Source organism: Lissotriton vulgaris, chromosome 12 (genome assembly GCF_964263255.1).
Source record: "Lissotriton vulgaris chromosome 12, aLisVul1.2, whole genome shotgun sequence".
In the NCBI taxonomy this organism is placed as follows: Eukaryota; Metazoa; Chordata; class Amphibia; order Caudata; family Salamandridae; genus Lissotriton; species Lissotriton vulgaris.
This window is the reverse complement of record NC_141700.1, coordinates 293,963,482-293,980,754: the sequence shown is the minus strand read 5'-3', so window position 1 is coordinate 293,980,754 and position 17,273 is coordinate 293,963,482. Positions and strand designations below refer to the sequence as shown.

At 41.8% G+C, this 17,273-nt stretch overlaps 1 protein-coding gene across 1 annotated transcript in view; it reads right to left on the bottom strand.

The window, feature by feature from the left end:
* LOC147673997 (polycystin-1-like protein 2) overlaps window positions 1-17,273 on the bottom strand; it is a 915,503-nt gene that overhangs the window by 751,819 nt on the left and 146,411 nt on the right. Inside the window, exons 7-8 of the mRNA XM_086945086.1 lie at window positions 13,879-14,283; window positions 4,481-4,576 (exon numbers count right to left, since the gene is read on the bottom strand). Coding sequence (XP_086801212.1) covers window positions 4,481-4,576; window positions 13,879-14,283 — 501 coding nt within the window. The remainder of the gene's footprint in view (window positions 1-4,480; window positions 4,577-13,878; window positions 14,284-17,273) is intronic.

Genomic DNA, 17,273 nt, shown 5'->3' with positions numbered 1-17,273 from the left:
ATTTTTAATGTTAGCACGCCATCTAGCACAAGTCGATGTAAAGACTTGCGTTGTAATGGCATAGCGTGGTTACATCGCGGTCGTTGTAACGACCGTGATGTAACAGCATTGCAGTGTACTGACCGCGTTGTTAAGGATGTTTCCCCTCCATATGAATATATGCCAATAAAAACTTGAGAGTCAAAATAAATGTGATGTTATCTAACATGGGCCTTACACATTTGTCTATCAATTGAGCACACGTGGTAATATTAGTATGTTAAGGTCCATTGAAACAAATGGCCACACGTTATCTTTGGCCTTAAGATGTATTAAAATATCCATTATAATTAGCTCATCTATAATATATTGGCTCCAGGGTCAGAAGAAAGAACAACATTGTTAATGACAAAAGGGGACAATAAAAACAGATTGTCAAGAACTCTTTTTTCCTCCACAAAAATGTACTATCCAAGATAGCATTGACTGTTGCCATTAAATGAATTCACATAGATATCTTCAACTAGATACATTTGTTGCCAAGCCAGTCCAATCTCTAAAAGCTAACAGTCTCAAACTTGATAATTAATTTTTATTGGATTGGCAAAAACTATATGCCACAGGGGGTATATGTAGAAAATGTTAAAAAGCCCATCACATTCTGCTTCATGTGTGCCAAGGCATATGCCATTTCCACAAACACAGTTACCACAGCTTTTTCTGGAAAAATTAACTTGGACATGCATGATAAAAATCCAGTTTGTTAATTGCATCATTTTAACCAGACTCTATTCGAAACCTCAAACCAGTTGGCCCTTACGGAGCCTAAAAGATAAAGCCTTTACAATGCATGAGTCCATTCTTGAAGGGAAGGTTTTTCAAACATATATTTGTTTTTAAATGGTTGAAAGATCTTGGAGAATTTGTTTTGTATTGATCCAAAAGAAAGAATACATTCTCAAAGAAATAGTACAAGTACAATCATATGGTAAGCATAGACCACAAAAACGATTTGCAGAAAAATCTCAACTCAACAATAATTCCCACATGCTCTCTTTAAAACAATGAATTCTCTACATAATTCCACTTGCACTAAAACTGAACTAGAGCCAATCCAGTGGATTCTCTATAAGTCTAGTTCATAGAAAAGATTAGGAAACTTAGGCCTAACCTCCACACCATCTCCCTACTCTTGTTAAGTGGCAGGTTTAGAAATAATTCAATCAAGTAGACCTCACACCATTATGTTGTAGTGATGCTGCATAATGTAATAAAATCTAAATGTGCCTTAGAAAACAGTACGCTAAATGTGTGGTAAGATTTGCCTCAGCCCATCTTCAAATGTTATAAAAATAACATGTTTCTGGGTGTAAACAGTCTTTATATTGCTGAAATGCAGGGCAATTGACTGGGATGCAGATTCCATTTCAGGTTGGGGTGAATTTGAATGCCATTGTGAGAGTATTTTAGTCAATAAAATCTAGTTTTAACAGGATTTGAAAGGACAACTTTGTTGGGAGTTGCTCTGAAGGCGAGGCCAGCCTAAATTGACTAGAGTCTGTGAGCAAACAATTAACAGCCAGTCATCTACCATTTTTCTGTGTTGGATGACTGTTTTTCAAGTGGATTGCAATCAGTTAGCAGAAGAGACTGCTCTTCACTTAGCCCATCACTGAGTGGCTCAGTTAATAGGCTGGATTTCCCCATCCCTAAAGATAACAAAACCTGGGGTACTGGTTACTCCAGGGATGGGGAACGTTTGGTCCAATTACAAGAGGAACTCTGAAGGTCCGCTAAGAAATTGGGAATTATTGGGGCAATCAGCAATTCCAGGTCTGAGAACCCTGGTAATTCCTCATTGTGGGCCAGACCTTCATCCAGAGAATTGGTTTGCTTTTGACAGCTGAAATCTCAAGGTAAAATGTAAGAAATCCGCAGAGTCACGCAAATCTTATAATTCCCGTGAAGCCAGTACCTGCTTTTATTGGACCGTTCAGAATTAAGAGGCCACTCGTTGTGTGGCCCTTATACTTGTGAATCACAAACCTAAACCCAAGGACTCTCAGCCACTAATGACAGAAAACATTCAGTGCTTGATTTTGATCAGTAATACTTTGATCATGCTTTGTCTGTGTGATGTATTGCCTAGTATTGGAGAAGTGTGGCTGACTGGTTAGAGGAAGCAGACCCTGATGCAGACGTCAGACCCGGGACCAGGGTTCAATTCCGGACGCGGCAGGGTCTTGAGCTCAAAATGTCCACGGACTCGATAATTCTCGCCTCAGTGCCTACTCGAATCATGGGTTCACACTCTGCAACTCTGGGCAATTGCTTGCTTAATCTCCATTACGGTCCTACCACGATGGGATGCCTGGTTGTTAGAATGTAACACTGGTCTTCACCTTGGGGATGCACAGTAGGGGTTATCTCGCAGGGAATTCCAGGACGGGTTCCCAAAGCAAGCGCTAAGAGACCTGTCGGTGATTTGGCGCTATATAAATCGAAATTAACATAGCATACAGCAAGATTCCAGTCAGACCAATTAAAGTCCCTCGCTAGTGATCACAGACCTACATGCCTGGGTCGTGCAGCATAGCTATGTAGTTATGGAGGCATCTGTTTAAGGGGCAACATCTATGAACTAAGATATGGGGAGAGTTGCATATTTGAGGTGGAATGTCTAGTAATAGTACATTTCTGTTAGTTTGATACTATTCCAATAATTATATTGGACAGAAGCCTTTGTTTAAAACCTGTGTGGTCAAGTATGAAAGAAAGGGAATCATAATCATCACTTTCTGTAGGAGGATATGTATTGGTCCCCTGGCAGTATAATTTGGAACGACCTGCCCAATGTCAAAAAGTACTTTTGATAGTACTTTTCTAATTAAAAAAACCCACATAAGAACATAAGTACAGGATGTCCAAAACACTTCCTTAGGAGCCCAACGCTGGCACTGCCAAATGCTGGGGTTTCTGAATACCAAGGCTGCCTAGTCTAGACTCCTCCTCATGATTCTTTCTACCACATCCATATAGTGGCTGCTGGTATGTTCTGAGGGTGGTACGGCGGGTGGGACATAAAAAAAAGAAAAGAAATTAAAACATCTTACCTGCAAGCGTGATATCCTCCTCTTCGATGGTCTTCTCTCCTCGAGGCAGGCTCCAAACTATCTTCACCAATCCTAGCGCGCCTCTCACCAGCATGAGAGCCATGCTAGGATTGGTGGGAGCGGCTTAACTTGGCAATCCACAGTGCTCTTGAGGCATTGGCTTTCTCAAACCCAGCTGTCTTAAGACAGCTGGGTTAGAGAGGTTTAACCTCTTGCGTGCTCCCGTCAGCTGATGGCCGAGGGGAGCACTACCTCCCAAGTGCTGCCGTCAGCCAATGGCCGACAGAGCCCCGCCCACCCTTTAGAACGCCCGCACAGCGGCGGAAAAACCGCTCCAGTTAAGGCATTAAAGTACGCATCTGTGTGGCTTCCTATCGCAAGACGGTCGTCTAAAAAGACATGCGCACTTTAAACTGAAAGTGCCCTGCTCTCTCTGCTGCTGTCATTCAGCAGCTGTCCCTCCCCTGTCCTGATGCTCCGTTTGGGACGAGTCGAAGAAAAATAAAATGGTAATGAATTAACTTCATTATCATTTCATTTTTCTCTCTGAGGGCATTTCAATGGGGCGAAGTTTCTTCGCTCAAACAGAGTGGCCACCCCTGCATCCATATGAGTCTAGGTTCACTCTTGCAGGTTCTTTTTAATCCAAGCATTCTTCTTATGTCACTGTTTTTATATATTTCTCCTCCACCTTCATTTCCCTTTTCTGCCTCCCTCATCTGATGATAAATAAGTCTTGGTCCCCAAAAATGTGCGATGTGTCCAACCTCCTTCAAATTAAGCACTGCTTTCACTCAAGTATTTCACAAATATTTGAATAAGAGCAGCAATCAGTATAACTATTTAGGAGGCCATTGATCATAATATTGATCGTAATATCCAAGACCCTAATATCTTACATGTATACAACGAAAATGACCTCAAGCAACAACAGCACCGTCACTGCTGCAATAGTAGCACAGGTTAGTTGTGGGCCACAAATAATTGTATGCATTCTACTGGATTTTTCACAAGATGTTTGTGCTACAGATTTGGAATGTTTTGTTGGAAACTGGCTTTAGTAATTACTCTTAAAATTTGGCTAAGGAAAGCTACATTTCTTCAACGGAAGTTAACCAAGAGTAATCCGGAGAACTGGGCCAATCAGGTGAGGATGCGGCTGATGATGCTGTATAGGGGCAGTGATTACTAATCGGATCCTGTCTCTCTTCCCCCTCTGCTTACTGCAATTACATAAAAAGTGGAGGCAGTTGTCAGGAGCTGCCTGCATGACCAATTTAGGGAAGACTGTATTTGCTACATTATGCATACCATGGATACACAATGTCACTGCTTCCTCCTTTATTCGCCCCTGTATAAAAGTGAACACTTTGCAAATAAAAAAGTACCTTTTGGAGAGGTGTCACGTAATACAGTGATATTCCCGATGTCCTTGCTTATGTTGGAAAATGCGTTCCCAGCCAGAACCCTGACCAAAAAGGTGCCTGAAATAGAAAATGTGCCAAAAGCCTTTGAATTTCAAAAGTCCCCATTTTGCTCACATGCAAATCGATGTTTACCCTGATAACTTGCTATAGGGCTGTTTTTGATCACAAACCATCAGCATTCTTTATCAGGAAACATCATTTATTATCATGCAACATAATGCATTAAGACAGAAATCGTAATAAACATCAAAAACAGTCAAAATGTGCCATTTTTTTGGCTATTGGACATCAATGTGGAGTCACCCATCAAACACCGAATTCATTCTTCCACATCTTATTGAAGATTAATTATTCTCCTAATCAACACCGTCGGTCCTAGACCTCCATGCAGGGTCACCCACAAAACATTTGCCTCCACCCCTCCTGCTTTTCTGAATTTGTTTTTGTTGGCATTAGGACTCTCTGCACTTTAACACTGCTAACCAGTGCTAAAGTGCCTGTGCTCTCTCCCTAAAACATTAAAATTGATCTATACCTGATTAGCACATTTAATTTACTTATGCATCCCTAATATATGGTACTACATGTACTCAGGGTCTGTAAATTAAATACTATGTGTGGACCTGCAACTATCATTGGACCATCCACAAAATTAGCCCTTTAAAACATGTTGCACACCTGAAGTTGCAGTCTGTAGTAGTTTTAAACTGCTGTTTTGACCTGGTAAAATGAACCTTTTGCCAGGGCTGAACGTTCTTTTTTAATACATATAAGATAACCCTAAGGTCGGGCCTAAATGCCCATAAGACAAGGTGCATTACATTTAAAAGGTTGGACAGGTTTGTTTACCTTTTACATGTCCTGGTAGTGAAATATTCCTAAAGTCATTTTTCACTCCTGTAAGGCATATCTCTCCCATTGACTAACACTGGGTTACTGTTGCAGTTGGGTCCTGGCCATTCAGTTCATTTTTTGTGTTTTGGATCATCCAGTTTTAATTGTTTACTGTGGGTGCTCACCATTGGTAATCACATGGCAAATGGACTGCACGTGTTTACCGCCAGTGCCTGCCTTTTATGATAAGGCTGATGCGATGCAGCAAGTGTAAGAGGCATTTGGTTGGTTACACATGAGCATGTGCACACAAGCGGGTGGGCTGCTTGTGGGAGACTACTGTCATGTGCAACTTAGTAACTGTGCACAAGTACCCTGGCACAGGATGACTTTGCAGTATTGGATATTGACCTGGGACAAGCCGTATAATGTTAGTGTACACTAAAAGGGAAAGTCATTTGATTTACTGTTTTGTCTGTAGTGACAATTTCTAATACAGATAGGGAGGAAACTGCCTTAGAGTGCAGTTTTGCTTTTCTTTGGCCTACAGAGACCAGTGGCAATCGAATTGGGGTGTAAAATGTGCAAGAAAAGCAATCTGCAAATTTCACAATGATATCTGTGCAATGTGGGGGTCATCCAGAATTGCCATATTTCTCTGGCTCGGCTTAAGATCAGAGCCTGGGCCTTTTGTCCCCCGCTGTGCCAGGTTAAGTACATTTCTCTCAAGCAGCAGGCACAGAAGCTTCCCAAGAACAAGGGGTGCATTTAACAGCTCCTGAGAAGGAAAGGAGTGGGCGGAATAACCTGCATTAATCAATCAGCTGTCACACTGTACCAAGGATGGGCTTGTCCAAGTCCATTGAACAAAGGAGGGAGCCCAGAACTCTAGCTCCAGCATTGAAAATCTTGTGAGAAAGGCCCTGCCATGATGTCAACAAGGGGTGGAGTTGAAGCTCCCAGAGGTGATGTGACTAGTGACTTCTGGATGACTCCATTTTGAACTGTCCCAGCATGCTAAGTCGGAGGGTTGGGACAGGGGTGGCGAGGTAAAGTGGCACCTCTAGGATTGGTTAGGGGTGCCTGGCCTACTGAACCTACCTCTCCCTTTTAAAAACTCTTACACAAGGGGGAGACTCTCTCTTACCTGGTGATTTATCTCCGCTTTGCTGCTGGACCCTTGGTTCACCAGGAACAACTGGAAGAAAGAACCTCCTGTTGCTCACCAAAGACTAAGGACTCTGCCCAGTTGACCTCTGGAACTGTGGATTTCCCCAAGGGTCAGTGAGGCTGGTCCTCTTACAACCCCTGAGGACCAGTTGGGGGGAAATCCTGGACGCTTGTACCTGAGACCAGGTTGAAGGCTGGCACAGGGAGCCTGGAGAATCACCTCTCTGAGGATTATACCTCTTTGGAGGTAGGAAGGCCGCCTGTAACTGACCCTGGTGGCTAGACCTCACCACCAGGAGTAAAATGAGCTCACGATCATCAGAATTGGCCCATCAGGGCCCGAGTTATGGCATTGTAGAGTGCAGTGACCTTTTATTTCAGACGAAGCCCGTGGGGCTCCGTCGCCATTCCTTACCTTACCCACAGGGTGGGCCAGGGCCTAGGGTTTGGAGCTTAAAGGTCTTCATTAATATTTCCAGAGAGGGGGCATTTATGAAGCCCCCTCCCCATACTCTTCTTTAGCCCAGGGACCCCATCCCCCGAGCCACAGTTGTTAAAAAAAGGAGGAGCAGGACCCCATCTCGACCCCTAAATGCCCAGCGTACACCATCATGGCTCCCCCAATAGCGGTGGGCCTGCACCTCTGCCCATGCCCATGTCTAACAAACATTTTAAAGCCCTTCCAAGTCTAGAGCTTTGGTTCTACAGCAGGGAGTTCTGCACCCTCAAGGGACTTACTTTATGGTTACATTTAATGTGGCCAGCAAGTGTGTAAACGAGATATGTGTACTGAAGTGCCCTCTAGAGGCTATCAGCCAGATTCATCATTGTCCCGTTTTGCGAGTCCTTAATAGCGATTATTAAGGAATCGCTATTAAGGACTTGCAAAACGGGATTCATGTAGGAATCACAAAATAAATTGCGATTCCTACAGCTTCCTTATTTGCGATTAGCAAATTTCTAATCGCAAATAAGGAATAACTCCCCATTCATTCCTATGGGCCTAAAGGCCCATAGGAATGAATGGGGAGTTATTCCTTAATTGCGATTAGCAATTTGCTAATCGCAAATAAGGATGCAATTTCAAGGGTGCCAGGGGTGTCCAAAGGACACCCTATAGCACCCCTGAAATGAAAATGTAGACTGATGTTGCACACACACATGTCCAAAGGACATGTGTGTGTGTAACATACAACTTATAAAATGCACTAAAGTGTTTTTTTAAAAGTTTTCGCTATTTACCACGAAGTCAGACTTCGCGGTAAATAGCGGCCAAAAATTGCGAATTCGCAAATAAAAAAGGGTTAATGAATTGCATTTAATGAATCTCAAATAGAGATTCCTTAAATGCAATTCGTCGCAATTTAGCGATTTTGCTATTAGCGATTATTGTATTTGGGATGATGAATCCCAAATGCAAAAATTGCGCTCGAAAAGGGCCAGATTCTCAGAATCTGGCCCTTTGCAAGCGCAATTTTCAAAGATGAATCTGGCTGTAAGTCCATGGTTGCATTTAACACACCCAAAATGTGATGATCTCTAAGGGTTGCTTTTATGATTACATTTTCATGGTTGGAAAGTTTATTAAAAATACAAAGATACATGTTTTGCTAATTTCAGATGCTTTATTGAGATAATATTGTTGACAATGAATATTGATCACAGTTTATATGTTTTATGGACATTTACGCAACACCTGATGTCTTTTACATGTAGTTTGTTTATCTTTAACCTTTGACCATGCAATTGACTTACCTTATATGTTTGCATGATCCATTTAGGCTGTCAAAGGTGATTGGGTAATGTCGCCTATGGTATTTTCCATTTGCCAATGTATATATTTGTAAATTACTTTGTAGTATTTAGTAGTGTGTGTGTAATAATTGTGTGTCTCTTTTTTCTAGAGAGAAAAATCTGACGGGATAACCATTTATTGAGTGTTATTATTGTGTGCCAGTGAATGGTGATTACTAGTCCACACCACCTTTCCTGAGTATGCTTTGGACTTCTCTGGTTTGCTACCCTGAGAGAGTTAAGCACTACAAAGGGGTGCTTGGTTCCTAGTAAGGAGAATTGCAATTGTAATTAAATGTATATAACGCTTACTACCCTTGACAGGGTGTTGGAGAGTTTTTCGGTGAGTAGGATGCTACTCCGGAGCCAAAAGGATTAGTGGTGAATTAGTATAGGGAAAAACAAGTTGTTAATTGAGCGGTGAATCTGTTAGTTTGACTGAATAGGATAAATGAGAGATAGAGGAGGAAATAGTCAAGATAGTGTTCTTTGGGAGTTTATATTAATTATATGAGGTTTGAGATGAGTCAAAGGAGGGTTAGAGGGGGTAAGAGTCTAGATAGGTTTATTATGGAGCTTATAGTAGTAAAATGAGGTTTCCCTACTGAGGATTACATGCAGCAGAAAACTAGAGTTTGAGGAGGGTTAGAATGCTGGGTCGCTCCATCTGGTTGGCTAAACTTTGGGTCCTAAAATGAATTGCTTGGCCTTCTTTTAGTCTATGAATCTTTTCTATGTGTTTTTAATGACGATAGCTGTAGTGAAATACTTCTACGTTAATACTGAAAACAGATTTCCCAGCATGATGGCAGTAATAATTCAAGCACATGATTTTTTAAAGCGCTAATGATGGAGAACTGATTTACCTAGTAGGTGTGAGAGGTAACCTGAAGAGTGCAATCCATCCTTACACTACTTGCTATATTGAGGCTGTATTCTAACAGCAGCATTCCAGATGGAGCTCGAAACATCAGACACCACCAAAGTCAGCCCCACAAAAACAGTTTACTGTAGTGGTAATTATGACTATAACCACATCAAGCAAACTCTCCATCACATTAAGGGTTGGAAGGATGATTGTAACTGTTCTGGTTTCAGAGTGACACCAGGCAACAGGATGCATTCTTATGCTGAGAAGCAAAGACAAATGTCTCCTATCAGCACTGGAGCAATAAGAGAAAGATATATGCACTCAAACGACATGGCATAGTGTTGAGGACAGAACAGGATCACCCTTTTAACTGAACTGAACTGCTCGTTGACCAATATGTAGATTTAGTTTCTCCTGGGCAGAGTGACTGTTTTACTCTGGGCAGACTTTTCTTAGACCAGTTGGCACAACAGTCCTTAGTCAGTAGGGCCTTGCTTTCCCTAACCAAATCAAAGCACTTCTAGCAGGCAGAAGGCAGGGATGCAATCATGACTGCCTTCTTTTTACTCGAAGTCAAGCAGAATCCACAGGCTGACCAGACAAGGGTTCAATCTTGGGGGATCATGGCATCTACACATTCCACACCTTGTTCAACAGAATTCATTTGTTGTAAGGGTGTGCAGCCTTCTCAATGTCAAGATGATGAGCCAATTACTGGTCAAGGCAGCCAGTTCTTTCAAAGGACAAAAGGCAACTATCCAGTTCAACCCACAATTCAACCCAAACAACATCCCTCCCACAACATCCCTCCCATGACTGTTGCAGGCCAAACTCTCAGGATACACAGATTACAATATGTTACTTGTTACAATTTTTCTGGCAAATTCCTAACCTTATAAAAACTACTTCCAGGATCCAGACTGGCCAAGAAACTGTCAATTAAATACACATCAACACTGACTCCAGTGCCATTCAGTGGTGCCAGGTGCCTATAGCTGTGATTTCACCAGAGAACATTGGCCAACATCAAGTGCACTGACCAATGTTCCAGATATTCATTCAGTGCCTCACAGAGGCTTGAGGAGAGTAACAGAGAATCCTGTTGGCAACAAATGCACCACACACTTGCATACGTTCAGAACATATTAATCCTGGCTCATTGTGGAGGAGGAATAAAAAGGTTTCTTACCAGCTAACCATCTGTTTGCAGTTTGTAGATTAACAATAGGCCCCAGAGAAATAAAAATTACATAGCGTAACTTTTCATCGTGCTTTCTTTGTGACATTATGCCATGTCAAACAGTTACACCACCGTTTGCAGTAAAATTATAGCGAGGGAACAACTCAAGCTAGTCAAACACAAGCAGATGTTCATGGAAGTTGTGTTTTTCACAAGGACTCATTCCGTACGCATAGGCTGTAGGGGGTACTGTCCTTTTTGGAAACAAGAAAGTACAGGGATTATACTCCTTGAACCTCCTATCATGGGGACACCTTTGCAAGTAGGTAGTTGTACTTACTCTTGCAACAGGTGCTTGTCTTCCAGGCTGTGTGCAGTTCAGATCAGATGTTTGGCAATGTGGAACTCTAAAGAGAATCCCTAATGAACAATGGATAGGACCCACATTTTTTAGAGATAATTTCCTGCCTCTTTGGAAGGAATAACTTGATCATAGCCCATCTCCATTCCCCCACTATCCAGATAGCTATTGTGTGATAGGGCATCGATAACAAGTAACTGCATGGATATTGAGATGCCCTTGCCATAGCCGCGATGACCCTTTCCTCTGCATTGCTGCGGTAACCACCTCGAATCTATGCCTTGGAAGTGTGTCCTTCCTGAAAAGATTGCTGATGCTGGAATACCCATGTACCTTATTGTGGTAGTAGTCATATGTCTTATAGGAGAGTGAGTCCATTATGGACTGTGGAGGCGGGAATCAATAGATAGAAAATCTAAAAAAGAGGTGCCTCCCAGGCCATCAATCAAGTTAAGAGAAGGTACCAAAATATTGTTCCTTCTATTGTCTTTGATTCCAGAATGCATAGAATCACCCCCGTAAGAACAGCACCCCCCCCAGCAGGCGGCCTGTGACCTAACTTAAGCAGGACTCCAGATCATAATGGCTGGATGGTCCCCTTCAAAAATTCACCAAGGTCCAACTTTCGTACAGGACCCCAAGATAAAACAGGAGTTTGCAGTAAGAAACCAGTCAGACGCTCCTAATAAGGCATTTATAAAGAAGCTGGCCCAACATGTCCAAAGTCAACAGCCCTAAAGAAGACCTTCCCTAAAATACACCACAGGCCCAAACTGAAGGTCAAAATGCATTGGCGCAATCACAAACGGGGCCAAGAGCTACCACAAACGGGTTCATCCTGTGCACAAAAGCTGTGCACTACGAGAGATGGATTCCAACACCTTATCCAGTTATTAACGCATGCTCTGAACCCTCACCATAATAGGGCCCAGTAGCATTGTCTAGCACTACAAATAAGAGGACTTAAGTGGCAAAGGTCCCAATGATAATATAATGTAGGACACTAGACAGGCAACTTCATGTGTTTGTTGTATGTCTGTGGATTAATTATTTACATTTATTTAAGAAGTGTTGCAATTTCTGCTTTGAATAAATCTTGTTCTGGATTAATCCTTTACATGTATTCAAGAAGTGCTGTTATGTAATTTGTGCTTTGCACAAGTCTTGTCCCTTGTAATTATGTTCATAAATGTACACTATCTTCCCTTTAAATAAATTCTATAATAACAAGCAAAGAAAAAAATGCTGTGATTTAAGTAAAAGGATTACTGATTTATACTATGGAAAATTACAACACCCTTGTTGAAAAATCAAACGGTAACAGGTTAAATCAATGACGATAAAAGGAACAATATTTTGGTTTGTTCTCCTAAAGAGTAACTTGATTGATGGTCTGGGAGGCACCTCTTTTTCATTTTCGTGGTAGTAGTCATGGCACCTCGTGTCTATTGTTAATGAAACTCAATTTTGGGAGACAGCTTGCAGAGCCCTTTAGAATTTGGCAGTGTTGCCTTTTTTTTATTTTAGCAGGCATATTGTTTACCCAAGGTAGAGATGTTACCTTATCGAATGGTACATTGACCTTGTGCTGCTTAACCTCAGCTATGCGTGAAAGAAAATAATGCTTGTCTTAACCTTCCTGATAGGTGTGAGCTGCATGTAGGACACACCGAATATAAGCACTGGGCATTATTTCGCCCTGCTGTGTAATCGCTCCCTCTCTCTCTCAAGGTACGCCTCTGGCAGGAGTTTAATAAGAAGTTCCATTTGTTCCCGGTGATGACTTTTGTAACAGGAGAAGTTAGCAATAAACCCATGTGTGGTAGTAGGAGTCAGGATGCGTGGAAGTGTCTGGCTGGTTGGTGAAAGATGTGACTGTTCAAGTATGCGGGGCCCAAGTTGTACAGTGCCTTGAATGTGTGAGTGTGGAGTTTGAACTAAGTGTGTTTGTACTGGGAGCCAGTGGAGTTCTTTGAGTACTGTAGAACAGGAGTGTGGAAATTAGCATTTTGCAAATTTAATGCCACCATCTAATCTCCTGGATGCAGGGCAGACTTTTGTTAAGGTGTGCATTTTGAACTTGTCCTTCTGCAGGAAAGAAGTTCAGAGGGCGAATATCTAGGATATAATTAAGGCCTCCATACTTCTTCAGAACTAGGAAATAACTGGAGTAACAACCAGTTTCAATCCCTTTTTGCCAGCACCCTTTCAGTGGCTCCATTGGTCATCGGACCTCGAACTTACCCTTTGACTATGGACAAGTGGTCAGTGGGAGGTGTTGCAGTGTGCATGGCCTATACGGTGATGTGACCAGACTGGTGGGGAGGAGTAAGTGTTTTCCCCAATTCAGAGCACCCATTGGTTAAATGTGATTCCCCTCCCCCCCAGGGAGGTGAAAGATGATGCGGCCCATTACTTTTGCAGGCCATTCAACTAATAACCCAATTTCCTACAGTTAGCTTATTACATTTAATAGGAGCTAACTTTTGATTGGGAGCAAGTAGCGATGTCAGGTTTAGACTCAAATACATTTTTATGCAAATTCCTCTTTAATTGTATAGTCAGATTTTAAGTCACAATTCTGAAAATGCCACTTTTAGAAAGATAACTCAGCTTCTACACCCCCACCCGCCAGCTCCGCTGCGCCAACCTGGCCCTCGCCACAGTCACCCGCATCCGAAGAGAGGCCTCCGGCTGCAGGTCATTCTCCCACCTCACCGCCAAGACCTGGAACACCCTCCCCATCCACCTACGGCAGACCCAAGACCTGCTGACCAGAAGACTCCTCAAGACCTGGCTTTTTGAGCAGTAGCAGCATTACCCCCCCCCCCCCCTCCCAGTGCCTTGAGACCCTCACAGGTAAGTAGTGTGCTCTACAAATGCTATGATTGATTGATTGAAACAGCACCATTTAATGAGCATAGATTTCTATGTTTTAACCACTGACAAGAGAAGCTCGAGGCACATTGATTTCAACTAAAATTGGAATCAGGATCAAAATGTTTAAACTTGAAGAGAGAGTTTAAATACATTCAACCTAGAAAAACACAAGGCATAAACACTTTAAAAAACAAATAAGGTTCTTTGCGCTGTAAAATAATGAGATGCACACCATCAATTAAATTAAATAAAGAAAACAGGAACAATACCTTCTGAAGCCACTGGAATGTGGTAAATCTGTGGCTGTCCTCTTCGACCATCTTTGGAGTGGTGGAATGTTCCGTTGATCCCTGTTATTTCAAATTTCAACTCAATGGGTGCACCTTGTTCTATGGATACATTGATCAGTAGATCTGTTCCACTTTCCACAGTAGAGCTATTGAGAGAGGCTTGTAGGCCAGTCACTGGTTCAACCAAATGAACGGTAATGTTCTTCGATGTCTCTGAAGCTGTTGTATTGCTTGTTGCAATAATTTTCAGGTGGTGGGTCCCTGGGCCAATCAGCTGCTGAGATGCCCTGTCCAGTGTCAGATTGTGGGGGGTAATTCCATACATCTCGCTGGAAACAACAAGAGTAACATTTCCTGCCAATACAGAGTAGGTGACATTGCGGCCTGCAAAGAGACAGATTGTCATATACTAGAAATTCAAATTAGATACATATCAGTCCTTTCAAACATATCAAATGAAGATGCAAAGAGAAGAGTTTTGTGTCACTGTTTCAAGGTGAAGGAGTTGGACAGTAGAATTTCCTTCAGAGATAAGCACTCTGCGTACAATAATGAGCAAATATTTGTGAATCTCCAAAATTAACTCTCAGATCATATATTGTTAACAATATTCATCCAGAGCCAGTAAAAGTCTATTTGAGAAAGAATATTCATGTTCTTAGACATTCACTACTGTGCTGCAATGTGCCTATGCAAGGAAGAGCACAACACCAAATCATGTGCGCAGCCATGGGACAAGAAACTTCCAATCACTGTTTTTTTCACAAAGGAGGCCTGGATTTAACTTCCTGTCCATTTACATTTAAGTGATGTTTTCAAATTGATTTCGGTTACTCAGATTCAAACCTTAAAAGACACCTGTGGCCAAATGAATGCAAGGCTTCTCGATTTTATGTTTATGGTAAACTCCTTTTATATATGACTATCAGGCCCACTGCTTCATACAGGAAACACTATTTAAAATCAGAGTTCTCCCAGCTCATGAGCCACACAGCGGAAAATCCTACTTGCCTTTAGAACATGGATGTTACCTGCAGCTAAGATTCTTCCCTGGCAGTGCCCTGCATTCCTGATCTTGAGGTTTGTCTAGTCTACAGAAAATAACATTACTTCAAGGTTGGAACACTTTCAGGAAAATAGTTTTAAGAGATACTTTTTAAGCTCAAAAGTAAGATAAAACTATTAATAAATAACAGTGCATATATTCTCTGTCGCAGTTGTGTTTTTTAATACAGGTATACATTTTAGGTTTTTAAAATCTTTACTCTCTCATCTTGTACATGTTGTAGAATAACCATGGTAAAGCAACAGTCAATAAGTGTTTCCCTCTTTCCTGTATGTTTGCCTCGGGTTTTCTCAAATAAGTTGGTCTGTGAGAGTGTTTTTGTTATTGAAAAATAAATCTTACATTCGCTAAACAAGCAATCTCACAGAAAGTATTTAATTCCCCAGAGAAAACAGACCACCGCGGCTCTTCTATTTAACTTCCAACTTTTCCCACATCTGACTAAACTTTGACCATTACTATAAGCTCATTGCACCAGCCTTGAGATACCATGTTTATCAAGAATATATACACTGTTATTTATTTAATGTATTTGCTTTAATTTTTATACTTAAAACCTCTTTTATAAACTCTTGTCTTAAAATGTTTGTGCAAAGCAGATTAATCAATACTGAAGTAATTATCACTGCAAAATACATCCACGGCATCTTCTATAAGCCAAAAGCGGATATAATTCTTTACGCCTGTGCCTTTCTTTATACAAAGACTTTAATAATACCCACAGTTTACAAAGGTAGCTGTTAAACATCTTCCTGAAATCACTGCATCTACATTCTAAGGGGTTGATTACTCTGGTGGTGAACCAGCCACAGACAGGCTGTCGGTGGCAGGATCACTGCTATCGTGAGGCCATTTCCCACCCACCAGATTTTGATGGCGGGCAGTGTTCTAGCGGGCAGAAAGCTTGACCATCACCTGTCTGACAGTAGCAATCATTCAGAATGCCTATTGGACCGCTCGGCATCCCCAGAATGTTGGCGATGCCTACCAGGCACCGCCGTGGGGATTATGGTTCATCCATCCCCGCCAGCCTGTCCATGGCGCTTCACCCATCAGGGAAAGGCTAGCGTGGATGGACTTTGGGGGCCCAAAGCAGGGCCCCCTTAAGCAGGGGCACTCCAATTTTTCACTTGGCTTTCCCTGCGCATGTGGCAGGCATGCATGGCGCCTACCACGTAGAGCAGGGAAATTAAAAAAGTGCTTGTTCACCCACCACAATGGAAGAAATGTCCCTTGTGCTCTCCGTGGTGGCGGCCGCATTGTGATCCCACCTGTGGGACCGCCGTCTTGTAGGCGGGCGGTCCACATCCCCGGAACGATGGCGGACAGACAGAAGTCCGTCCACCATCATAATCAGCCTCTCAGTTCCTGTAATTGATGTGTGCATTACAGTAGTCTTTTGGCCAAGTTAGCATTTGTTGCCTTTTGTTTTGCAGTGAGTGCCTGCAACAGAATCAAGGACTATTGTGTTTTCGTAGTGAGAAAATGCTATCAACTACCTGCACTTTCTTTCATTCCAAAATTGAATCTCATTTTTAACCTCAGCTAATATTCAAATGAAAGAACTTTAAGTGAGCTTTATTCAATAAGTCATCTTGCAATATATGCATTTTAATTTTTAGATGAAGTTATTTATTGAGTTTTGAGGGGATTAAATAATATCAAGCACTTTATGATGCAAGACTATTTAAAACTATCTACCATTCTAAAATTACCATGACTTAAAAAACTTATTAATAGGTCAGTGTGGAAATACCTAGGCTGGGATTTAAAGTGTTCCAGAGTTGTAGGTGCTATATATCTCATCTGATAAAATCTAACTCCTGGAGTTTGGAATTTATTGAATGCAACAGACTGCACTTATTCTTTGTTTTGCGGAATAACATCTGGATTTTCATGCAACTGTACCAAAATAGACATTTCAAAGTCAATACTCTTCTCTTTCCCCCTGTTAACTTTCAGTAGGTTTGAGGCCGCTGAAATGTAACGAAGGTTGCATACGTTATTGCACCCTGTAAATGCCTTGAGCAGCAAGTCGGGATTCTGGCCCACTCATAATCGGTACCTTAGTGTTTTATAAAACTTAAACCTCTTTTATGGATGCTAGCTTTGTTACCCGACATGTTATGGAGTATCGTTCCACCTAATAATAGAAATATCAAAATATCTTTTATCAATGATGAAAAGCAAACATTATGGTGTAAGGCCCTAGATATTCTTTCTGTGAAAATTCTCTGTTAGCTTTCATATTATGAATATAGGGACCGGTGTATCAAAAGGTTTTATCCATTCTTTATCTAAGGTAAAA